Source organism: Emys orbicularis, chromosome 2 (genome assembly GCF_028017835.1).
Source record: "Emys orbicularis isolate rEmyOrb1 chromosome 2, rEmyOrb1.hap1, whole genome shotgun sequence".
Classification (NCBI taxonomy): Eukaryota; Metazoa; Chordata; order Testudines; family Emydidae; genus Emys; species Emys orbicularis.
This window is the reverse complement of record NC_088684.1, coordinates 77,556,623-77,578,126: the sequence shown is the minus strand read 5'-3', so window position 1 is coordinate 77,578,126 and position 21,504 is coordinate 77,556,623. Positions and strand designations below refer to the sequence as shown.

Sequence of the window (21,504 nt, the reverse complement as noted above, 5' to 3'; positions counted from 1 at the left end):
AATGGTGGCAGAATGTGCCTTTGGACATTTAAAATCTTGCTGGCGCTGTTTGCTGACTAGGCTGTTTGCGATTAGAAAAGCACAGCAAGGTGCGCTGCACATCACAGAGACTTTGAAAACCAGTGTCATGACTGGCCAGGCTTTGGTGTGACAGTTGTGTGTGTTTCTCCTTGATGCAAACCCGCCCCCTTTGTTGATTTGTTTCTCCTTGATGAAAACCCTTCCCCTTGGTTCACTCTACTTCCCCGTAAGCCAACCGCCCTCCCCACCCCCCTTTGATCACCACTTGCAGAGGCAATAAAGTCATTGTTGTTTCAAATTCATGCATTCTTTATTAATTCGTCACACAAATGGGGGGGGATAACTGCAAAGGTAGCCCGGGAGGGATGGGGGAGGAGGGAAGCACCAGGTGGGGTGGTACAGGAGGGGAGAAGGGAAGGACAAGGCCACACTGTACTTCAAAACTTATTTATTGAATGCCAGCTTTCTGTTGCTTGGGCAGTCCTCTGGGGTGGAGTGGTTGGGTGCCCGGAGGCCCCCCACCGCGTTCTTGGGCATCTGGGTGAGGAGGCTGTGGAACTTGGGGAGGAGGGCAGTTGGTTACACAGGGGCTGCAGCGGCGGTCTGTGCTCCTGCTCCCTTTCCTGCACCTCAACCATACGCCGGAGCATATCAGTTTGATCTTCCAGTAGCCTAAGCATTGCTTCCTGCCTCCTCTCATTACGCTGACGCCACCTCTTCTCTTGCTCCCGCCACCTGTCCTTGCCTTCATTTTGTGCTTTCCTACACTCTGACATTGTCTGCCTCCACGCATTCTGCTGGGCTCTTTCAGTGAGGGAGGACTGCATGAGCTAAGAGAACATTTAATCGCGAGTGCGTTTTTTTCGCCTTCTAATCTTCGCTAACCTCTGGGACGGAGATGATACGGGGAGTGTTGAAACATTTGCAGCTGCGGGAGGGAAAAAAAGGGAGTGTAGTCTTTAAAAAGACATTTTAGAGAACAATGGGTAGACTCTTTCACGGTGAACCAAGCTGTTAACATTACATAGCACGTGTGCTTTCTTTACAAGGTCACATTTTGCCTCCTATATTGAGGGCCTGCAGGTTTGGTGTGAGAGATCACACACGCAGGGCCGGCGGGCAACAGAATTCGGCTTGCAGGCAACCATGGTAAGCCACAGTCTTTTGGCTTCTTTAACCTTCATAACATGTGGGAATGGTTTCAAACAGCAGTGCCCTCATTTCACATACCAAGCACCCATTTAAAATGGGTTGGCCATTTAAAAAGAGGGGCTGCGGTTTTCGGGTTAACGTGCAGCACAAACCCAACTAAACCCCCCACCCACCCAATTCTCTGGGATGATCACTTCACCCCTCCCCACACCGCATGGCTAACAGTGGGGATGATTTCTGTTCAGCCACAGGCAAACAGCCCAGCAGGAATGGCCACCTCTGAATGTCCCCTTAATAAAATTCCCCTATTTCAACCAGGTGACCATGAATGATATCACTCTCCTGAGGATAACACAGAGGGATAAAGAACGGATGTTGCTTGAATGCCAGCAAACACCGGGACCATATGCTGCCATGCTTTGTTATGCAATGATTCCAGACTACGTGTTACTGGCCTGGCGTGGTAAAGTGTACTACCATGGAGGACGGAATAAGGCTGCCCTCCCCAGGAACCTTTTGCAAAGGCTTTGGGAGTACATCCAGGAGAGCTTCATTGAGATGTCCCTGGAGGATTTACGCTCCATCCCCATACACGTTAACAGACTTTTCCAGTAGCTGTACTGGCCGTGAATGTATCCCAAGTCTTCAGGGAAAATTAATCACTAAACACGCTTGCTTTTAAACCATGTATTATATTTACAAAGGTACACTCACCAGAGGTCCCTTTGCCACCTTCTAGGTCCGGGAGCCCACCTTCGGTGGGTTGGTACTAGATCCCAGTGATAAACAGTTCCTGGCTTTCAGGGAAAACGGTTTCTCCGCTTGCTTGCTATGTGCTATCATCTTCCTCATCCCCAAAATCCGCATCCCTGTTGCGTGAGAATCCATTGACGGAGTCCACGCACAGGGCTGGGGAGTTGTAGGGGCACCCCCTAGAATGGCACGCAGCTCATCATAGAAGCGGCATGTCTGGGGCTCTGACCCGGACCAGCCGTTTGCCTCTCTGGTTCTTTGGTAGGCTTTCCTGAGCTCCTTAAGTTTCACGCGGCACTGCTGCGGGTCCCTGTTATAGCCTCTGTCCTTCATGCCCTTGGAGATTTTTTCAAGTGTTTTGGCATTTCGTCTTTTGGAACGGAGTTCTCATAGCACAGATTCCTCTCCCGATACAGCGATCAGATCCAGTACCTCCCGTTCGGTCCATGCTGGAGCTCTTTTGCAATTCTGGGATTCCATGGTTACACTGGTCTACAATTTTTGAGAAGTCGTCTGCTTCAGAGATAAAATGTGCTATTTATTATGTATTTTGATGTGCTGAATTCAAATATGACAATTAAAACAACTGATTGGCTACTGTTTCTAAGATATTTAAGTTTTTACATTTTATGTCTATGTATATTGTGTAGATAGTAGAGTTTTAATCAAATTGTAAACCTAGGTCTTTTCATGTGTTTATGGTTGCTTTACATGATAATATTTCACCTGTCCTGTTTATGTAACACTTTAAAAATCAGCAGAAGGGTTATATAAATAAAATTTATTATGAAACAAAAGGCAAAAAACTATTCTGTACATAGTTTAGTCCTATTCAGTGTCTACTCGGCGCTTCTTGGCTTGTCTCTTGTATTCATTAAATGGAGCATCTCTTGTCACTGTGCAGCAATAGTCTGCAAGCATTGATGGGCTCCATTTGCCCTGATAGCGTTTCTCCATTGTTGCAATGTCTTGGTGAAATCGCTCGCAGTGCTCGTCGCTCACTGCTCCGCAGTTAGGTGGAAAAAAATCTAGATGAGAGTGCAAAAAATGTATCTTTAGTGACATGTTGCAACCAAGGCTTTTGTATGCCTTGAGGAGGTTTTCCACCAACAACCTGTAGTTGTCTGCCTTGTTGTTTCCGAGAAAATTTATTGCCACTAACTGGAAGGCTTTCCATGCCGTTTTTTCCTTGCAACGCAGTGCATGGTCAAATGCATCATCTCGAAGAAGTTCACGAATCTGAGGACCAACAAAGACACCTTCCTTTATCTTAGCTTCACTTAACCTTCGAAATTTTCCACGGAGGTACTTGAAAGCTGCTTGTGTTTTGTCAATGGCCTTGACAAAGTTCTTCACCAGACACAGCTTGATGTGTAAGGGTGGTAACAAAATCTTCCTTGATTCAACAAGTGGTGGATGCTGAACACTTTTCCTCCCAGGCTCCAATGACTGTCGGAGTGGCCAATCTTTCTTGATGTAGTGGGAATCTCTTGCACGACTATCCCATTCGCAGAGAAAACAGCAGTACTTTGTGTATCCAGTCTGCAGACCAAGCAAGAGAGCAACAACCTTCAAATCGCCACAAAGCTGCCTCTGATGTTGGTCATAGTTTATGCACCTCAAAAGTTGTTTCATGTTGTCATAGGTTTCCTTCATATGGACTGCATGACCAACTGGAATTGATGGCAAAACATTACCATTATGCAGTAAAACAGCTTTAAGACTCGTCTTCGATGAATCAATGAACAGTCTCCACTCATCTGGATCATGAACGATGTTGAGGGCTGCCATCACACCATCGATGTTGTTGCAGGCTACAAGATCACCTTCCATGAAGAAGAATGGGACAAGATCCTTTTGACGGTCACGGAACATGGAAACCCTAACATCACCTGCCAGGAGATTCCACTGCTGTAGTCTGGAGCCCAACAGCTCTGCCTTACTCTTGGGTAGTTCCAAATCCCTGACAAGGTCATTCAGTTCACCTTGTGTTATGAGGTGTGGTTCAGAGGAGGAGGATGGGAGAAAATGTAGGTCCTGTGACATTGATGGTTCAGGACCAGAAGTTTCATCCTCTTCCTCTTCCTCGTCTGACTCAAGTGAGAATGATTCTGGTGCATCAGGAACCGGCAGTCCTTCTCCGTGGGGTACTGGGCGTATAGCTGATGGAATGTTTGGATAATGCACAGTCCACTTTTTCTTCTTTGACACACCTTTCCCAACTGGAGGCACCATGCAGAAGTAACAATTGCTGGTATAATCTGTTGGCTCTCTCCAAATCATCGGCACTGCAAAAGGCATAGATTTCCTTTTCCTGTTCAACCACTGGCGAAGATTTGTTGCACAAGTGTTGCAGTATATGTGTGGGGCCCACCTCTTGTCCTGATCTCCAATTTTGCAGCCAAAATAAAGGTGATAGGATTTCTTAACCATAGTGGTTATACTGCGCTTTTGTGATGCAAAAGTCACTTCACCACAAACATAGCAGAAGTTATCTGCACTGTTCACACAAGTACGAGGCATCTCTGCTCACTTTGGCTAAACAGAAATGTGTCCCTTTGCAAAATCAAACACTGAGAAATAAGAGAGCATGACACTGTATGATTTCTAGAGCTGATATAGGGCAATTTGTTCAGCAGAGTGATGTAAGCTTCGTTATGATTGCATCATCCATGACTTCTAAGAATAACATGATGCAATTCATATCATGTATGACGCAATACCAGCTTCAGATTGCATCATTCATTGTTTTGCCTAAAAAGCAAGTACTGTCCAAACCCAGTCATAGATTTATTCATAGATCCAGTCAAAGATGTATTTTAGTCATTTCTGGTTTAAATTGAGATCCCTTCCCTTTATAACTCACTTATCCTCCGCCATTCCCAAGTCAAGGGTCGTATATACTGACCCAATAGCATATCTTGAAAACTAGAGCCAATCAACAATTTTAAGCATCATTTTCATTCTCAGTGACCCAGAATTAGTAACGTTTGACTACGTTTATTTCAGAAGCATTTTGGCTGTAGAGCAGTGTTACCTGTGCTGATGAGATCTGCACAGTCACCTCTGAGGTTGCCACGCTGGCCAAACAGGAAATGAAATTCAAAAGTTTACCGAGCTTTTCCTGTCTACCTGGCCAGTGCATCTGAGTTGAGTGTGCTGTCCAGAGCGGTCACTATGGAGCACTCTGGGATAGCTCCCGGAGGTCAATACCGTTAAATTGCGTCCACACTACCCCAAATTCGACCCAGCAGGGTCGATTTCAGTGCTAATCCCCTCGTCGGGGAGGAATACAGAAATCAATTTTAAGAGCCCTTTAAGTTGACAAAAATGGCTTCGTCGTGTGGACGGGTGCAGGGTTAAATCGATCTAATGCTGCTAAATTCGACCTAAACAAGTAGTGTAGACCAGGGCCAAGATGCTGAAATTCAACCCAGGCAGGAGGAGAAAGGGTTAGGTAGAAGATCCTGCCTGCTACTGCCCAAAAACAGAAGAGGAAAAAACAAAAGAAAGCAGAAGCAGCTAAAACTGCCAACTGACCAATGCCATGAAGGCAGAGAAACTGGCAGCAAGCAAGAGCAGAAGGGTGTGGCTAGCACACATAGCACAGCAACTATGGATTGCCTTTGTGAGCTTCAGCGTGGAGAGGAGCAGCCCAGATGTCTCGGAATTGTGGAAAACACTGAGCTGCAGAAAGATATTCTGTTTCAGGTTATGCTCTAATACAGCAGTTCTCAACCAGCGGTTCTAGAGGTCACCAGCTGATATCTGCAAAATCCCTATGTGTATTTTAAGAGCATAAGTTTGGGGCAAAATATGACCAGACAGTATCTCTTCCAGGATCAGGGTCCCCAGGTTAACTTCAGATAGGTAAAGAAAGGCAACTGACCTAGCTAACCTGAAACTGTGTCAAAGTGCACTTGATTCCAGGCACAGTAGTCTTCACTGCCTGCTTCAAGAATGATTTAGTGAGGTGAAAAGATGAAGATGGGCATAAGAATGTCTCATTTACGTTGAGTAGTTTAGAGAGATGATTTAAATTTGTTTTAAATCAAATACACCCTGTACATTTACAAAGTTTATCATTTTTTTTAGGCAGTTCAGTTTTAACATTAATTTATCAGTACAGTCCCATACGTACTTGTCATTTAGCTAAATTCCTGAAGTCATAAAGTAGTAATTTCAATTAAGATGAATTTGTAATATTGGTGCAGTAAGGTAAAATTAAAACATTAATTCAATCAATTAACAATAGATATAACTTTTTTTCAACTCATCTCATTTTTCAGTCAGAAGCAGTTTCTGTATTTTTAACTATTGACTTGCCAAATATGTCCTATCTACTTGTATTGATTAGTCCTTTTATATCCAATCTATTTTTAAAAATAGTTAACTGCCCAGAAATCTCAGACTGTCAGATATCATTATGTGTAATATGGATTTGAGAGAATTTAATATACTAATGGGTAATTATGTTATTGCACAGCTCGAGACTGACTTTTTAGCAGGAGGGTTAAAAAATACATTTTTAGTCTCGAAGACAAGTTGAGAGATTTCTGAAAGTTAGCTTGGAATTTCTGTTTTTACAGATTTAAAATTTTTATTTACGCTAACGTTAAAAAAATTATATAATACATAAGTTGAGAAAAGAGTGTCTGTAAGTCTGGGTATAATGCTTAGATTATCTAAAAACAATCTTTGTATTTGTGAAGTCATAAGATACAAATAGTACATAATCAACAATAAAATTTTGATAATATTGAATCATAAGAGGTAATTAAAACATTTTTCCAAATTAATATGTAACTAGTGTACAATCATATCATGGTCACAACACACTAGCCCTTTCCTGTGTCAAAGTTTTTAGAGAAATGTTGTGATAATTGGGCCTACAAATTTACTCTAGTTGTAAATTCAATTGTAAAAGCATAAGAATGACCATAGTGGGTCAGATCAATGGTCCATCTAGCGCAGTATCCTGTCTTCCAATAGTGGCCAATGCCAAGTGCTTCAGAGGGAATGAACATGTAATCAAGTGATCCATCCCCTGTAGCCGGCAAACAGAGGCTAGAGATAATGAAAGTTCATAAAAATGTTAAAAAACTTTCTAACATTTGTTGTTATAGTCAAGCTGCTTTCAATAATGAATGTTAACAGCAATGCAAGAGTACACGACAAAGAGACTAAATTAGTCTAAACTAAAAGGCCATGTTGATATAACTCAAAGAGGATACTGAATTCATGCTTGGTAAAAAACAGAAAACATGGAACCAGAAATTAATTAACCAAAATTGGTGTGTCAGACATCAGGCATTTTTGGTGGACAAAATAATGAGGGTATGGGCTATTCCATCCACCATTCCCTTTGTGGGTCCTGAAAGAAAGAAACTTCGGGAGGAAATTCAGAAGACCGGACAGAGGCTACTGGAACAAACTTCACCACCAGGGCTGCCACCCTCATCATCTCCTGGGACCAGAGACTTTCTTTGCCCTAATCATAATCCTGAGAAATGTCCTCACCAGACTGGGCCAGCGAGAGGGACCCAGATAACACTGCCACTTCTACCACTCCAGCAGAAACCCAAGCACGACCTGGGATGAAATGGGATCAACACACTAACAACCACAACTATAGCCTATCTCAACTAATGTCTTCTTTTCCCCCCAAAGGGACAGTTATTACAATCTTTTGTAAAACAGAGACCGTCAAACAAGGGGAGGTTTCCTTTTAAAAATTCTCTCTAGCTAAAGGGAAAGGGAACAAAGCGTGCTGTTAAAATGAAAACCTTATTTAAAACTTTACATTTAAAATGCTTTAACTGTTTTTTCTTTATCTTTAAATAAAGGTTAAAAGGATTTTTAATGGTATGTTTGCCATCGTACTAAGCAGGCTGAAGTCTCTGTATACCAAACCCCGAACCTTGTTTAACACTATTTAATGTTGGACAGTGACTGGATTATGTTAACACCTTTGGCCCATTTATTCCAGCTAAATAAATACAACAGAATTTAAGCTAAGATTTTAATCTAATGCTAAAAGGAGTTTTTGAGTGTATATACACATGAGAAAAGAAATAAGGTTGTATGAGCAACTTTTGTTGCTTTTTAATTTTTAAGTACTTCACTTTGAAACCTTAATCTTCTCAACTTTTCATATGAATTATTTTCATGTTTTTTTCACATTTTATGAAACCGTTGCCTGCTCAGTTATAACAGGATTTAAGACTTTTTTACCTTCTGAAGCACTCACTTTGCTATCTTATGCAGCTTCTCAAGTATTGGTGCAATTCTGATTAACTGATGAAAATGTAGGCAACTTGTTTTTGTCTCATTCAATTTTCCACCAAGAATACTCTCACCTCCAAAAATTCTAGGTAACAATTCCCCAAAGCCTCTAATTCAAGAAAGCGGTATATAACAAAAGATGCACTCTAACTGTAGGTGTTGAATACTGTCTTAATTGTGGAACAAATGCCAGAACGCATTACACAGAAGAAAATGTATATCAAAACATTAGGTATTAGTCAGAATATTGGGCCAAATTCTGCTAAGCATTATTATATGTGTTAAAGTGAGTTTTAAAATTCTGGTTAACAGTTTGCATTCTGGTTTAACAGAACCAGATGTAATAGATAAGGATATAAATTAAGGTGATATTATAAACTTACTCATGTAAGGCAGCTTTTCTGGACAAGCCTGGTAAGGAGAATATGTGAAGTTTTCTGGAAGATACATTGTTGTTTGAGCAAGGTAGTCACTGGAATTGTTGCCTTCAGGATAATCTTAAAGAAAAAAAAACACAGTTTATTCTTGTAAAAATGAAAGTTTCCCAATGGCTTCTCATCAATATATCACTATGCTGGGACTGTTTTGCATCTTATCCTGACATCACTGCATAAACTTTATGTTTGCTGCAAGTTCCGACAGTGAAGATAAAAACATTCTCTGAACCATTATCAAGTTGATCCTCATGAATTCTGATCTATTTACCCCAGCTCTTGATAAACCTATTTCTTAAAGAAAACTTAACTTCAGTTTCACAAGTGACTCTGTAAAGAGTAACCACTCTTCCCTTCCCTATTACTCCTCAAAGTTGGGAGAGTATGGGGGGGGAGGGGAGAAATGAAGGGTGCTTAGATCTAGGTTTTTGTAAACCTATGTATAAACAAGCTATGTCATTGTCATGAAGAAACAGACAACTTTTTTTAAATAATTAAATAGGAAATATTCTTACCTGTGCCATTCAGAGTAGCATTTTTATTAGTGTACAATCTGATCAGATGTCCTATTGTTTTCACATTTTCTCTCAACATTATGCCTCGAGCTTGCACCATAAAGAGATAGGTGTTTGCTGTTAAAACACAAAAGTGACTATTTCATGTTAAACGTAATTCAATAGTATTTCATTTTATTGTAGTATTTACCAATGTATAATGTCATCAAATCAATACTGAACAATCTTGGAGTTTAAGGTTAGCCCTCAAAAACCTATTAGACCAAGAGTAGGATACACAGAGTAAAACCTAAAAATATTTAGGGTAAAAATCAAGATACAGACAAGAGGAAAAACATTAATTCATATTCCTAGACCTAACTGAAAGGGTAAAAATATCAAGTTAATAAATAGTAATTGAAACCTTAACACAATTTCATTTTCCTCCACCCTGCAAAAAACCTATTAAGATACAGCATTAAAAATCAATTTACCCATAGTAAGTTATCTATATTTTAGAGGAGAAAGAGAGAGAGAGAGAGAAATATTTTTAGAAGAGAAATAACCGTAACCCACAAAAGCATCTATTTCCTACTTCTTGACTGTTTGTAAGGGTATGCTAAGATTTACCTCTGTTCATTCACCACCAGCTGGAAGTATTAACCAGCAGCTATGCCATTTTACAATTATATAACACCAATCATTGAAAAATCTCAAAATACAGTAGAACCCTGTTTACTGAATCCTCCATTATTTGGCTCTCCTTATTAATCAAGGAACCAGCACACAAAGGTTCAGAAGTGGGTAATCTCCTTGGTCTCTAGATGGTGCTGCAGCCTCGCACTTTCCCATTCTTCAGATTACTTGAATTTTTGATTATCCGATCTGGCTCCGGTCCCAATTAGATCAGCTAAACAGGGCTCTGCTGCACTAAAAGTCAGTTTCCCTGTGAAGTAGTTATTATAGACATTACAGGTTGGTAAACTCAGGTACAGACGGACAATTTAACTGATTCACACAAGATGACAGCACATCAGTAACAGAACCAAGAATCCTGTCTCTCAGATCAGTAATCAAAGCCATATACAGAGCTCACATAATACTATCTTTGGCCTGAATAGAAAAGTAAGATGGACACACAAATCAGAAAGATAAAATGTTCTGTTGCCTTCTAAATAGGCACAAGCCTAAATGGGATCCATACGACTTCAGTAATCTACAAATGGATGGACAAATTCCTTTTGAAAATCAGTTTTCATACCGGGTAGCAAAGTGGATCATCGCTGTCCTTTCACATATGCCAAGCATACAAAGACTCATGCTTTTGAAAAATTTCTCTACTGACTACAGCATAGCAACATAGTGTCACTAATAAGGACCCCCCAATAAAAGCTTTTGAACAGAAATCTGGCTGGTCACATGGCACTGACTCATATTTCCAGCTGTTAAACTGCATTAAAAAACAGCTAAAAATCCATTTTCAAAGCAAACCAATTGAGAATTCCGTCCACCATATTATTCACATCTATATGAATTTGTTGGCAGAGGTGGTGATGGGCAGTACACTAATACCAAAACCATCATCTCCTTTATGCCAAACAAGCACCATCAGAAGAGGGGAGCGCTTTGAAAATCTTGCCTTTATAACATTCATCACTCTCAAGGGCCTCTCCCCTCAGATTAGAAAGCATTACTGAGCATCTTGACCATTCATTCATATATATTGTGACAGACCCAGACCAGTGGGGTACAGGAGTCTGGTAGAGGGCAAATATACTGGTCACTGGATGAGTAGTTTTCTGTTCCCTGAGTGACCAGAGCAGGGGCTGCACTAGAGTAATCAGGAACCTGCTAGAACCAGTTAAGGCAGGCAGGCTAATTAGGACACCTGGGTTTTAAAAAGGAGCTCACTTCAGTTTGTGGTGGGAGTGTGAGGAGCTGGAAGCAAGAAGCGCAAGGAGCTGAGAGTGAGAGGGTGTGCTGCTGGAGGACTGAGGAGCACAAGCGTTATCAGACACCAGGAGGAAGGTCCTGTGGTGAGAATAAGGAAGGTGTTTGGAGGAGGCCATGGGGAAGTAGCCCAGGGAGTTGTAGCTGTCATGCAGCTGTTACAGGAGGCACTATAGACAGCTGCAGTCCACAGGGCCCTGGGCTGGAACCCGGAGTAGAGGGCGGGCCCGGGTTCCCCCCAAACCTCCCAATTGACCTGGACTGTGGGTTCTCCCAGAGGGGAAGGTCTCTGGGCTGTTCCCCAACCCACATGGTGAATCTCTGAGGCAAGAAAATCCGCCAATAAGCGCAGGATACACCAAGGTAGAGGAGGAACTTTGACACACTGGTGTCAGGAGTGGGATCTTGGGGTGCACAGCGCGGCGGAAGAAGGAGGGTGATTTAAACAAAAAACAAAAAAACAACCAAAAAAAAGGGAGAGGGTTTACTTTTTTTACCACAATGGAGGACGTAGTGCAGGCACTGATACAAGCTATGGCGGCCCAGCAGGAGGCTACCCGTGTCCAGGCAGCCGCCCAACAGGAGGCAGTGCAGCTGCAGCAAGAGACTAATCGCCTGCTGATGGACCAGGCTGCTCAAGATCGAGCTATGTTGCGGGAACTGGTAAACCAGGTAAAGTCCCTTACAGAGCTGAATCGCGGCCATGATGGGATGCGGCTCATACGGGCCAGCCATTGGCTGCAGAAAATGACACGGGAGGATGATGTAGAGGCATACCTTCTGGCCTTTGAGAGGACAGCCCTACGGGAGGCCTGGCCTCGAGATCAGTGGTCTGGCATCCTTGCCCCATTCCTGTGTGGGGAGGCCCAGAAGGCCTACCATGATCTGCCTGAAGGGGCTGCGGCAGCCTACCCCCAGCTGAAAGCAGAGATCCTAGCCAGATCTGGGGTAACGACAGCAGTGCGGGCCCAGCAGTATCACGGTTGGAGGTACCAGGAAGACAAACCCCGCGGTCCCAATTGTATGACCTCATCCATCTCGCACGAAAGTGGTTGCAAACAGAGTCTCGGAGTCCAGAAGAGATACTAGCGGTTCTGGTCATCGACCGACACATGAGGGGACTACCACCAGACCTTCGTGCCTGGGTAAGCCAGAACGAACCCTCCACCTATGATGAGGTTGTCGCCCTGGTAGAGAGGCGAAGGACAGCGAGGGAGCTGACCCGACCAGTTAAGAAAGAGGCACCCCGGGTTAAACTAGCAGCACCAAGCCCTAAAGTTCGGGTGACTGGGCCACCAGGAGGGTCCAGGTGGAAAAAGAGAGAGGCTGAAAGCCCATTAGAGGCCACAAAGAGTTGGAGCACTGAGGGAGAAGAGGCTTGTGATGTTAGACTGCCTAAACCAAGAGACCGGGGAACGCCTAGGGCTCCATACAGATGTTATGCCTGCGGGGAGTGGGGACACATAGCTGCATAGTGTCCCAATGCTGAGGAGCCTATGCAGTGTAACCTGGGGAATTGGGCAGACCCATGCTCCCTAATCCACCTTGTGGGGGTCTCACTAACCCCACATATGTATACCAGACCAGTGAAACTAAATGGGGTAGGGACCACGGCACTGGTTGATTCGGGGAGTGCTATCACGCTTATCTCAGGGAAGCTCGTGAAGCGTAATCAGCTGCTGCAGGCTAAACGTATGGGGATAACATGTGTCCATGGAACAGTTAGTTACTACCCCACCATCCCAGTAAAAATCGAGATCCAAGGGAACACTACTGATGTAGCAGCAGGTGTAGTCCCTAAACTCCCATACCCAGTGCTCATAGGCAGGGACTTCCCAGGGTTTGGAAACTTACTGCCAGTAGGGGGATTGGAGAAAGATGGGGATCCTAAAATTGATGAGGCATCCACAGCAGACTGTCAACCCCCAATCTTCTCTGAAATATCCCCAGATTTGTTCTCCACTCCCAGACAGGGTAGAAAGACAAAAAAGGAAAGAAGGGCAGCTAAGGCCTTGGGAACCCGAATACTGACCCAAAGCCAGAGGGTCGCTCTTGTAGGTAGGCGGACCCGCGCAGCTCAAAAGGAGGCCATGCAGAAGGGAGAAGCACCTGAGTCTGACCCCCACCACAATGCTTCTGAACCAGTAGAGGCAACAGAGACTGGGCCCCTAGATCTTGGGCAGATTAGCCCCGGGAGAGGAAATTTTGGACGCGACCAGGCAGAAGACCCAAGGTATGACAACATTAGGAAGGAAGTGACTGAAATAGATGGGGTCCCCGTGGAAGGGAAAACCCAGGGAGCAGGACCCTACTTCATAATGAAGAAGGATCTCTTATACCGGGTTGCACCAGTACAGGGGCAGAAGTTACAGCAGATCCTAGTACCTCAAAAACACCAGAACGCTGTATTAAGTCTTGCTCATAGTCATCTTTTTGGGGGGCATTTGGGGGTAGAGAAGACCCTAGCACGAATCCTACAACGGTTCTTCTGGCCCGGAGTACATGAAGAAGTGCGGAGGTACTGTGCCTCTTGCCCAGAGTGTCAGCTGCACAGTCCCCATCCCCACTTGAGGGCACCTTTAGTACCCCTTCCCAGCATAGAGGTCCCCTTCGAGCGAATAGCCATGGACCTAGTGGGACCCCTGGAGAAGACGGCTCGGGGCCACCAGTATATACTTGTTGTTTTGGACTATGCTACTCGCTACCCAGAAGCCGTCCCCCTGCGAACACGGCCTCTAAAACTATAGCCAAAGAGCTGGTGGGGATCTTTGCCTGAATGGGGCTACCGAAGGAGATATTAACCGACCAAGGAACCCCATTTATGTTGAAGCTAATGAAGGACCTCTGTACGCTGCTCCATATACATACCCTGAGAACTTCGGTCTACCATCCGCAGACTGATGGGTTGGTAGAAAGGTTTAACCGAACCCTCAAGGCTATGATAAGGAAGGTGGTGAGTCGGGATGGGAAGGATTGGGACACCCTACTACCGTACCTTATGTTCGCTATCCGGGAGGTACCACAGGCCTCAACTGGGTTTTCCCCCTTCGAGTTATTATACGGGCGTCACCCCCGTGGCATACTAGATATCGCCAAAGACATCTGGGAAGAGGAACCCAATGAGGGGAGAAATATAATAGAGCATGTAATGCAGATGCAAGACCGAATAGCCCGTGTTACCCCTATTGTACGGGAACATTTGGAGAAGGCACAGGAGGCCCAGCGAACCCATTACAATCGCCAGGCAAAAGTGCGACAGTTCCAACCAGAGGATCGGGTTATGGTGTTGGTACCCACGGCAGAAAGCAAGCTTCTGGCCCAATGGCAGGGGCCCTATGAGGTGGTTGAACCCGTGGGGGAAGTAACCTACAAGGTGCGGCAGCCAGGACGCAGAAAACAAGAACAGATTTATCACGTTAACCTTCTGAAACCCTGGCATGCACAAGAGGCATGCACAACGGTCCAAAAAGACCTAACCCAGGAAAACAAGCCTTCCAAACAGGTGAGAGTGTCTCCCGATTTAACACCAGACCAGAAGAATGAGGTGTCTGAGATGACCTTCCGGAACCAAGATGTGTTCTCGACAAAACCGGGTCGAACAACCGAGACATATCACCACATCGTCACGAACCCTGGGGCCAGAGTAACAATGAGGCCCTATCGGGTGCCAGTGGCAAAAAGGGAGGAAATAAAAGCAGAAGTAAAAAAAATGCTGGAGTTGGGGATCATCGAAGAATCCCACAGTCAGTGGTCCAGCCCAATCGTGCTGGTGCCCAAACCTGATGGCACCACAAGATTTTGCAACGACTTCCGGCGACTAAACGAAGTATCCCAGTTCGACGCATACCCCATACCTCGCATAGATGAGCTAGTGGACCGTCTGGGTAATGCCCGGTACTTGACTACCCTAGACTTGACAAAGGGGTACTGGCAGATTCCCCTTGCAGAAGACGCAAAGGAAAAGACTGCGTTCTCTACACCAGAGGGTCTTTTTCAATATACTGTCCTCCCTTTTGGACTACATGGGGCCCAAGCTACCTTCCAGCGCCTCATGGACAAGCTATTACACCCGCATAACAGTTATGCTGCTGCCTACTTGGACGATGTAGTCATTCATACCCCAGACTGGGAAACCCACCTGGAGAAGGTGAAGGCAGTCCTCGATACCTTCAGGCGAGCTGGCCTTACAGCAAACCCTGCCAAGTGCGCTGTAGGGTTTACAGAGGCCAAATATCTTGGCTACATTGTGGAAAAAGGTCTGGTAAAACCCCAAGTGAACAAGTTAGAGGCCATCCAAAATTGGCCCCGACCAAGTCACAAGAAACAAGTCCGGGCGTTCCTAGGTGTGGTGGGGTATTACTGACGATTTATCCCCCACTTTGCCACAAGGGCAAGCCCCCTGACAGACCTAGTGAAAGCCCGTGGACCTGATCTGGTGAGATGGTCTGACGCAGCAGAGGAAGCATTCACAGACCTACGGACTGCCCTCTGCAATAACCCTGTACTGATAGCCCCTGATTTCACCAAGGAGTTTATCCTGCAGATGGATGCATCGGAAGTAGGGTTGGGGGCTGTTCTATCACAGATGGTCGGGGAGGAGGAACACCCAATTCTATACCTCAGTCGGAAACTCCTTCCAAGGGAACAAAAATATGCAGTGGAAGAGAGAGAATGCCTCGCTGTAAAATGGGCCATGGAAACATTGCGCTACTACCTGCTCGGGCGCAGATTTGTCCTCGTGACCGACCATGCCCCTCTTCAATGGATGCAGCGGAACAAGGAGAAGAACACAAGGGTGACCAGATGGTTCTTATCCCTCCAACCTTTCCAGTTCCATGTACAACACAGAGCAGGGAGCCGTCATGGCAACGTGTGCACTGCCTGGCGTCCCAAGCTGCCCAACCCCTTGGCGTTGAGCAGGGGGGAGGGATATGTGACAGACCCAGACCAGTGGGGTACAGGAGTCTGGTAGAGGGCAAATATACTGGTCACTGGATGAGTAGTTTTCTGTTCCCTGAGTGACCAGAGCAGGGGCTGCACTAGAGTAATCAGGAACCTGCTAGAACCAGTTAAGGCAGGCGGGCTAATTAGGACACCTGGAGCCAATTAAGAAGAAGCTTCTAGAATCAATTAAGGCAGGCTAATCAGGGCACCTGGGTTTTAAAAAGGAGCTCACTTCAGTTTGTGGTGGGGGTGTGAGGAGTTGGGAGCAAGAGGCGCAAGGAGCTGAGAGTGAGAGGGTGTGCTGCTGGAGGACTGAGGAGCACAAGCGTTATCAGACACCAGAAGGAAGGTCCTGTGGTGAGAATAAGGAAGGTGTTTGGAGGAGGCCATGGCGAAGTAGCCCAGGGAGTTGTAGCTGTCATGCAGCTGTTACAGGAGGCACTATAGACAGCTGCAGTCCACAGGCCCCTGGGCTGGAACCCGGAGTAGAGGGCGGGCCCGGGTTCCCCCCAAACCTCCCAATTGACCTGGACTGTGGGTTCTCCCAGAGGGGAAGGTCTCTGGGCTGTTCCCCAACCCACATGGTGAATCTCTGAAGCAAGAAAATCCGCCAATAAGCGCAGGACCCACCAAGATAGAGGAGGAACTTTGTCACAATATATATAGATGCAAATCAACAAAGATTTTATTTTTCTGTGTCTGAAAGCTAGATTTCATATTTCCTTCTTTCCTGGTTGGACATTTCAATGTAATTTTACTATATAACTGTTCAGTCCTCTTTGACATCTGTATATACTAAGTATAACAAACTTTAAGACAATGTGTGTTTATTGACTGATTAATACAGGAGTCAGGTGGCTAAAGGCATGAGGCCACAAGCACATTATAATTGATTTAAAACATACATCTTCATGTGTCTTAATGCAGTGGGCATTTAAAATTATTAATTGCTATTTTGACCATATGATTCCACCAAAACAAGCATTGCAACATGTAAAATTTTCTTTTCTTCCTTTTTGCTGCAAGCCAGATTTCTTTTCTCTGTTGCTCTGTACTCCATACTCAAAAATTAAACCTCCAGACCCTGAGAGGAAGTAAGAAAATCCTGTGTCATATACCTTCAAATATACAGAACAACAAGGTGACTAGTTTTCCCTTAAAAGAGTGAAAATCCTGTGATGATGGTAAGCAATTCAAGGAACATGTCCATTTAATAAAACGATCAGTAATGCATACTACATTAGAAAGCAAGGAAGATAGAGGTCAAAGCTATACAATCAGTATTTTTTTGTTACTGTTATTTTGTTTTGGGTTTTGTTTGTTTCATTTTGTAATTTAATAAAGAGGGGATCAGGTGCCTACAAGCCAAATGCAACCCAAAATTTAAGGCTGCATCCACATAAAAAGAATAAAAAAATAAAAGTTTGGCTAGTTGAGAAAAAGAACATCCTAACAAAACCAGGCAGGATTTTGAATCCCTCTTCATTAGGGGACATGTTATGAAGGTCTGCAAAGCAGAGCTAGTAGGATTTTTTTGACTTTTTTTTTTTTCCCAATCAGAAAGCGTTAGGTCATCAAAACCAAAACTGTTCATGGAAAAGAGTTAGTTTCTATAAATTTCCCATTTTGATTTCTAAACAAAAGAGGTCATTTTGAGAAGTCTAAAATTACTTTTGTTTCAAAATTTTGAGTTAATTTACATTAGAAAAATGTTTAAAAAAGAGTCAAAATCCAAATGAAATGTTTTGATGAACCCATTTAAAAAAAAAAAAAAAATCATGAAAAATTTTGAGATTGACCTTTCATCCAAATTCAGGATAAGAATTTTTTTTAAACTCTATACATCCCATGGGATAAGAACCATTTGCCATCTGGTTCTCTCTGAAAGAATAAAGAAGGGTTCAACACTACAGAAGTATAAATTTGATCTAGTTGGTATTACTGAAACCTGGTGGGATGATTTACACAATTGGACATTAAAATCAATGGTTATAACCTATTTAGGAAGGATCAAGTAGGCAAAAGGGTAAGGCCAGTGGCACTTTATGTCAAAAAATTGCTTTACCTGTTTCCGAGTCACTGATAACTCAAAATGCTTATGATCATAAGAATGACCATGTCTTCTGACAGTGGCCAATGCCAGATGCTTCAAAGGGAATGAACATAACAGGGTAATTATTAAGTGGATCCATCCCCTCTCATCCAGTCTCAGCTTCTGCCAGTCAGAAGTTTAGGGACACCCAGAGGACGGGGTTGCATCCCTGACCATCTTGGCTAATAGCCATTGATGGACCTATCCTCCATTAAGTTATCTAATTCTTGTTTGAACCCAGTTATACTTTTGGCTTTCACTGCATCCCCTGGGAATGAATTCCACAGGTTGACTGTGTGTTGTATGAAGTACTTCCTTTTGTTTGTTTTAAAACTGCCTATGAATTTCATTGGGTGATCCTTGGTTCTTGTCTTAAGTGAAGCTGTAAGCAACACTTCCTTATTCACTTTCTCCACATCTGGCATTGACCACTGTCAGAACACAGGATACTGAGCTAGATGGGCCACTGGTCTGACCTGGTATGGTTCAATAGCCCAACAGATATAAAGCACAAAATGGGGTATTAGTTGGTGTCTACTACAGACCACCAAATCACACTAGGGAATAGGATGACCACCTCCTTATGCATCTATCTATAATATTTAAAACAAAAAACTGTGTAATCATGGGGGACTTCAATTTGAGTGACATTTGCTAGAGGTCTCACACTGCCAAAACTAAAACATCCTGGGAATTTCTAAACATTACAGATACTATCCTAACTCAAAAAGTGTAGCAACAAGATGGAATTCCTTATTAGACCTTGTTCCTAACAGATCAAGAGGAACTGATCACAGAACTAAAAATAAATGGTAGTTAAGAACAAGTAATCAAGTTTTGATCATATTCATAATGTGCAAGCCCAATAAAGCCCAGACACTTAGTGTTTTAATAAGGCAATTTCATAAAGCTGAAAACAATTTTGAGCCAAATCTGCTAGGAGGAAGAATTTCATCAGAAAAATGTGAATGATAATTGGAAGTCATTTAAGAACACCTTACAAGATGCCCAAAAAGCCACAATACCATAACCGAGGAAGAAGACCTTGCTGGTTAAAAAAAACTGACCTGGTATAGAGGGAAAGTGAAGGCAGCTATACATTTTTTTAAAAATATTAACAAATGGAAGAAAGGACAACTTGATAGTAATGAATATAAATATGAATCTAGAAATTGTAAAAGAAAAAAAAATGATACGGGAAACAAAGGGGGACAGGAATCCACGGCCAGGAGAGTTAAGGACAATAAGAAGGATTTTTTAAATATATTAAGAACAAAAATAATCTTGACAATGGTACTGGTCCATTACTAGATGGAAATGGTAGTATTATCAATAATAATCCAGAAGAGGTAAAACTATTAAATAAATATTTCTGTTCTGTATGGGGGGGGGGGGGAACTGAGGCTACAACCTCAATATATGGTGATAACACTCGTTCCATTCCACTAGTATCTCTAAAAGACTAGAAACAGAAGATACTAAAGTAAGATATTTATTTTCAAATCAGCAGGTGCAAATAACTTGCATCCCAGAGTTTTCAAAAAACCAGCTGAGGCACTCACTGGACCATTTATGTTGATTTGGAGCACAGGTGAAGTTCCAGAAGGCTGCAACAAAGCTAGTGTTGTGCCAATATTTAAAAGGGGTAAATGGGATGACTCGGGTATTTATAAGCCTGACATTGATCTCTGGCAAGATAATGGAGCGGCTGATACAAGATTCAATTTAAAAAATTAAAGAAAGGTAATGCAAATCAACATGGGTTTATGAAAAATAGATCTTGTCAAATTAACTTGATATATTTTTGATGAGATTTCAAGTTTGGCTGATAAAAGTTCTTTAAGGTATTTGATATTGTATCACACAACATTTTGATTAAAAAACAGTAGTGTACATCCCCATAAAAACTTAAAAAACAAAAACAAAACAGGAGTAGAGTATTATCCCACTCCCAACCCCCAAACAGGAGGGCTGGTGGACTGCCTTTACGCTGGCTCTTGTCTGGCACGGGTCACCATACCAGGAGTTAAGCTGCCACCAGCACAGCTTTCAGGGTCATGGGGGCATGCAAGCCTTCCCACCGCATTGAGATTTAGTCCATGGGGAAGGATTCAGAATCACTAGTCACATTAAGAAGTTTTAGCCTTAAGTTTTGGGAGTTCCCAGCCATTCTCACACTGAAGGTCTGAGACCCAAGAGTGAGAATCAGATTCTCACCAGGAGAATGTTTGAAGTTATGGTTACTTTACCTCTAATATTCTTTAAAATACCAAGGAATATTACTTTAAGTGGTCAGCTTTAAAATAGCACTTTTGTATTCCAACTGTTCAAATTGGTGCTTTTCCTGCTAGATTCTCTGCTTTGTCTGAAGCTTTTGTATCTAGCTTTTCAGGAAATCTCCAGAGACTATTAATTCCCTGAGCTTGTATTTAAAATTTTTCCAACTAATGAAAACTTTCCCCTTAGAAACCACTGTAAAAATCAATTACACGAATTAATAATTCAATGACAACTCTTTACCCTTAAGCAAGTAACTTGTTTTTAAATCAGATTTCCCTCAGGGGTCAGTCCCTCAAGGTTAAAAATAATGTTTTAAAAACATAACTCCTATAATAAAAAGTTTATTTTTCTGGTAAACATGGGATGAGATTACAATGGAAGAATCTCAGAGCAGTCCTTTCAAATATTCCCAATCTGCCCCTCTTTTTCCTCATGATCATATGGCTCCTTCCTTGGATACCTTCAAATATTCCAAGACTACAAGCTAAAAATAATGTAATGTACTTTGGTTTTTGAACTCCTTGCTTTGGATATACACACTAAAATATTTGCTGCTTCCAAATTTTGACTGCAATTCTAAAATGTTGTAAATGAAGTTACTTTCACTATTAAAAATGCCAAGCATTCCTGAATAGCAGATTACAGAACACAAGGTTAATTAAAAAAAAATAGGCAAGAATAACCACAGTCCTCACCACATTCGTAAATAAATGCAAAAATCATTTATTTGAGATGACTTTCCCTCAACCAAGTCCCCAAAGAGAAAAAAAATCCCCTAGAGTTAAGCTCTTTCTTCTCCAGCATGTAAAAAGATACTATTATTTCTAATTGTAGTTACTTTGCTCATTATGGGCATCCATACAGTCAACAACAAAAAAGAGAGTCTGGGGCCATAAAAGTACTTGGATTACAGACTTAAAAGGCTCCATCTTTTGAGACATTATTTAGAACTAGACTGGATAAAACACTTGAGAATGTTATAGGGAACCATTCTACATTAACAGAGGATGGAAAAATTAATTAATAGGCCTTTTTCATCTCCAGCTTCTGTAGTTCACTGGCTGTGTAGTTTGCTGAGGTGGGCTGATCAGGAGACATA

General features: G+C 42.9%; 1 protein-coding gene across 1 annotated transcript in view; it reads right to left on the bottom strand.

Moving 5' to 3' along the window:
• Window positions 1-21,504, bottom strand: part of B4GALT6 (beta-1,4-galactosyltransferase 6) — a 53,432-nt gene that overhangs the window by 16,526 nt on the left and 15,402 nt on the right. The window contains exons 2-3 of the mRNA XM_065399219.1: window positions 9,161-9,277; window positions 8,595-8,708 (exon numbers count right to left, since the gene is read on the bottom strand). Of these exons, the coding sequence (XP_065255291.1) occupies window positions 8,595-8,708; window positions 9,161-9,277 (231 nt within the window). The remainder of the gene's footprint in view (window positions 1-8,594; window positions 8,709-9,160; window positions 9,278-21,504) is intronic.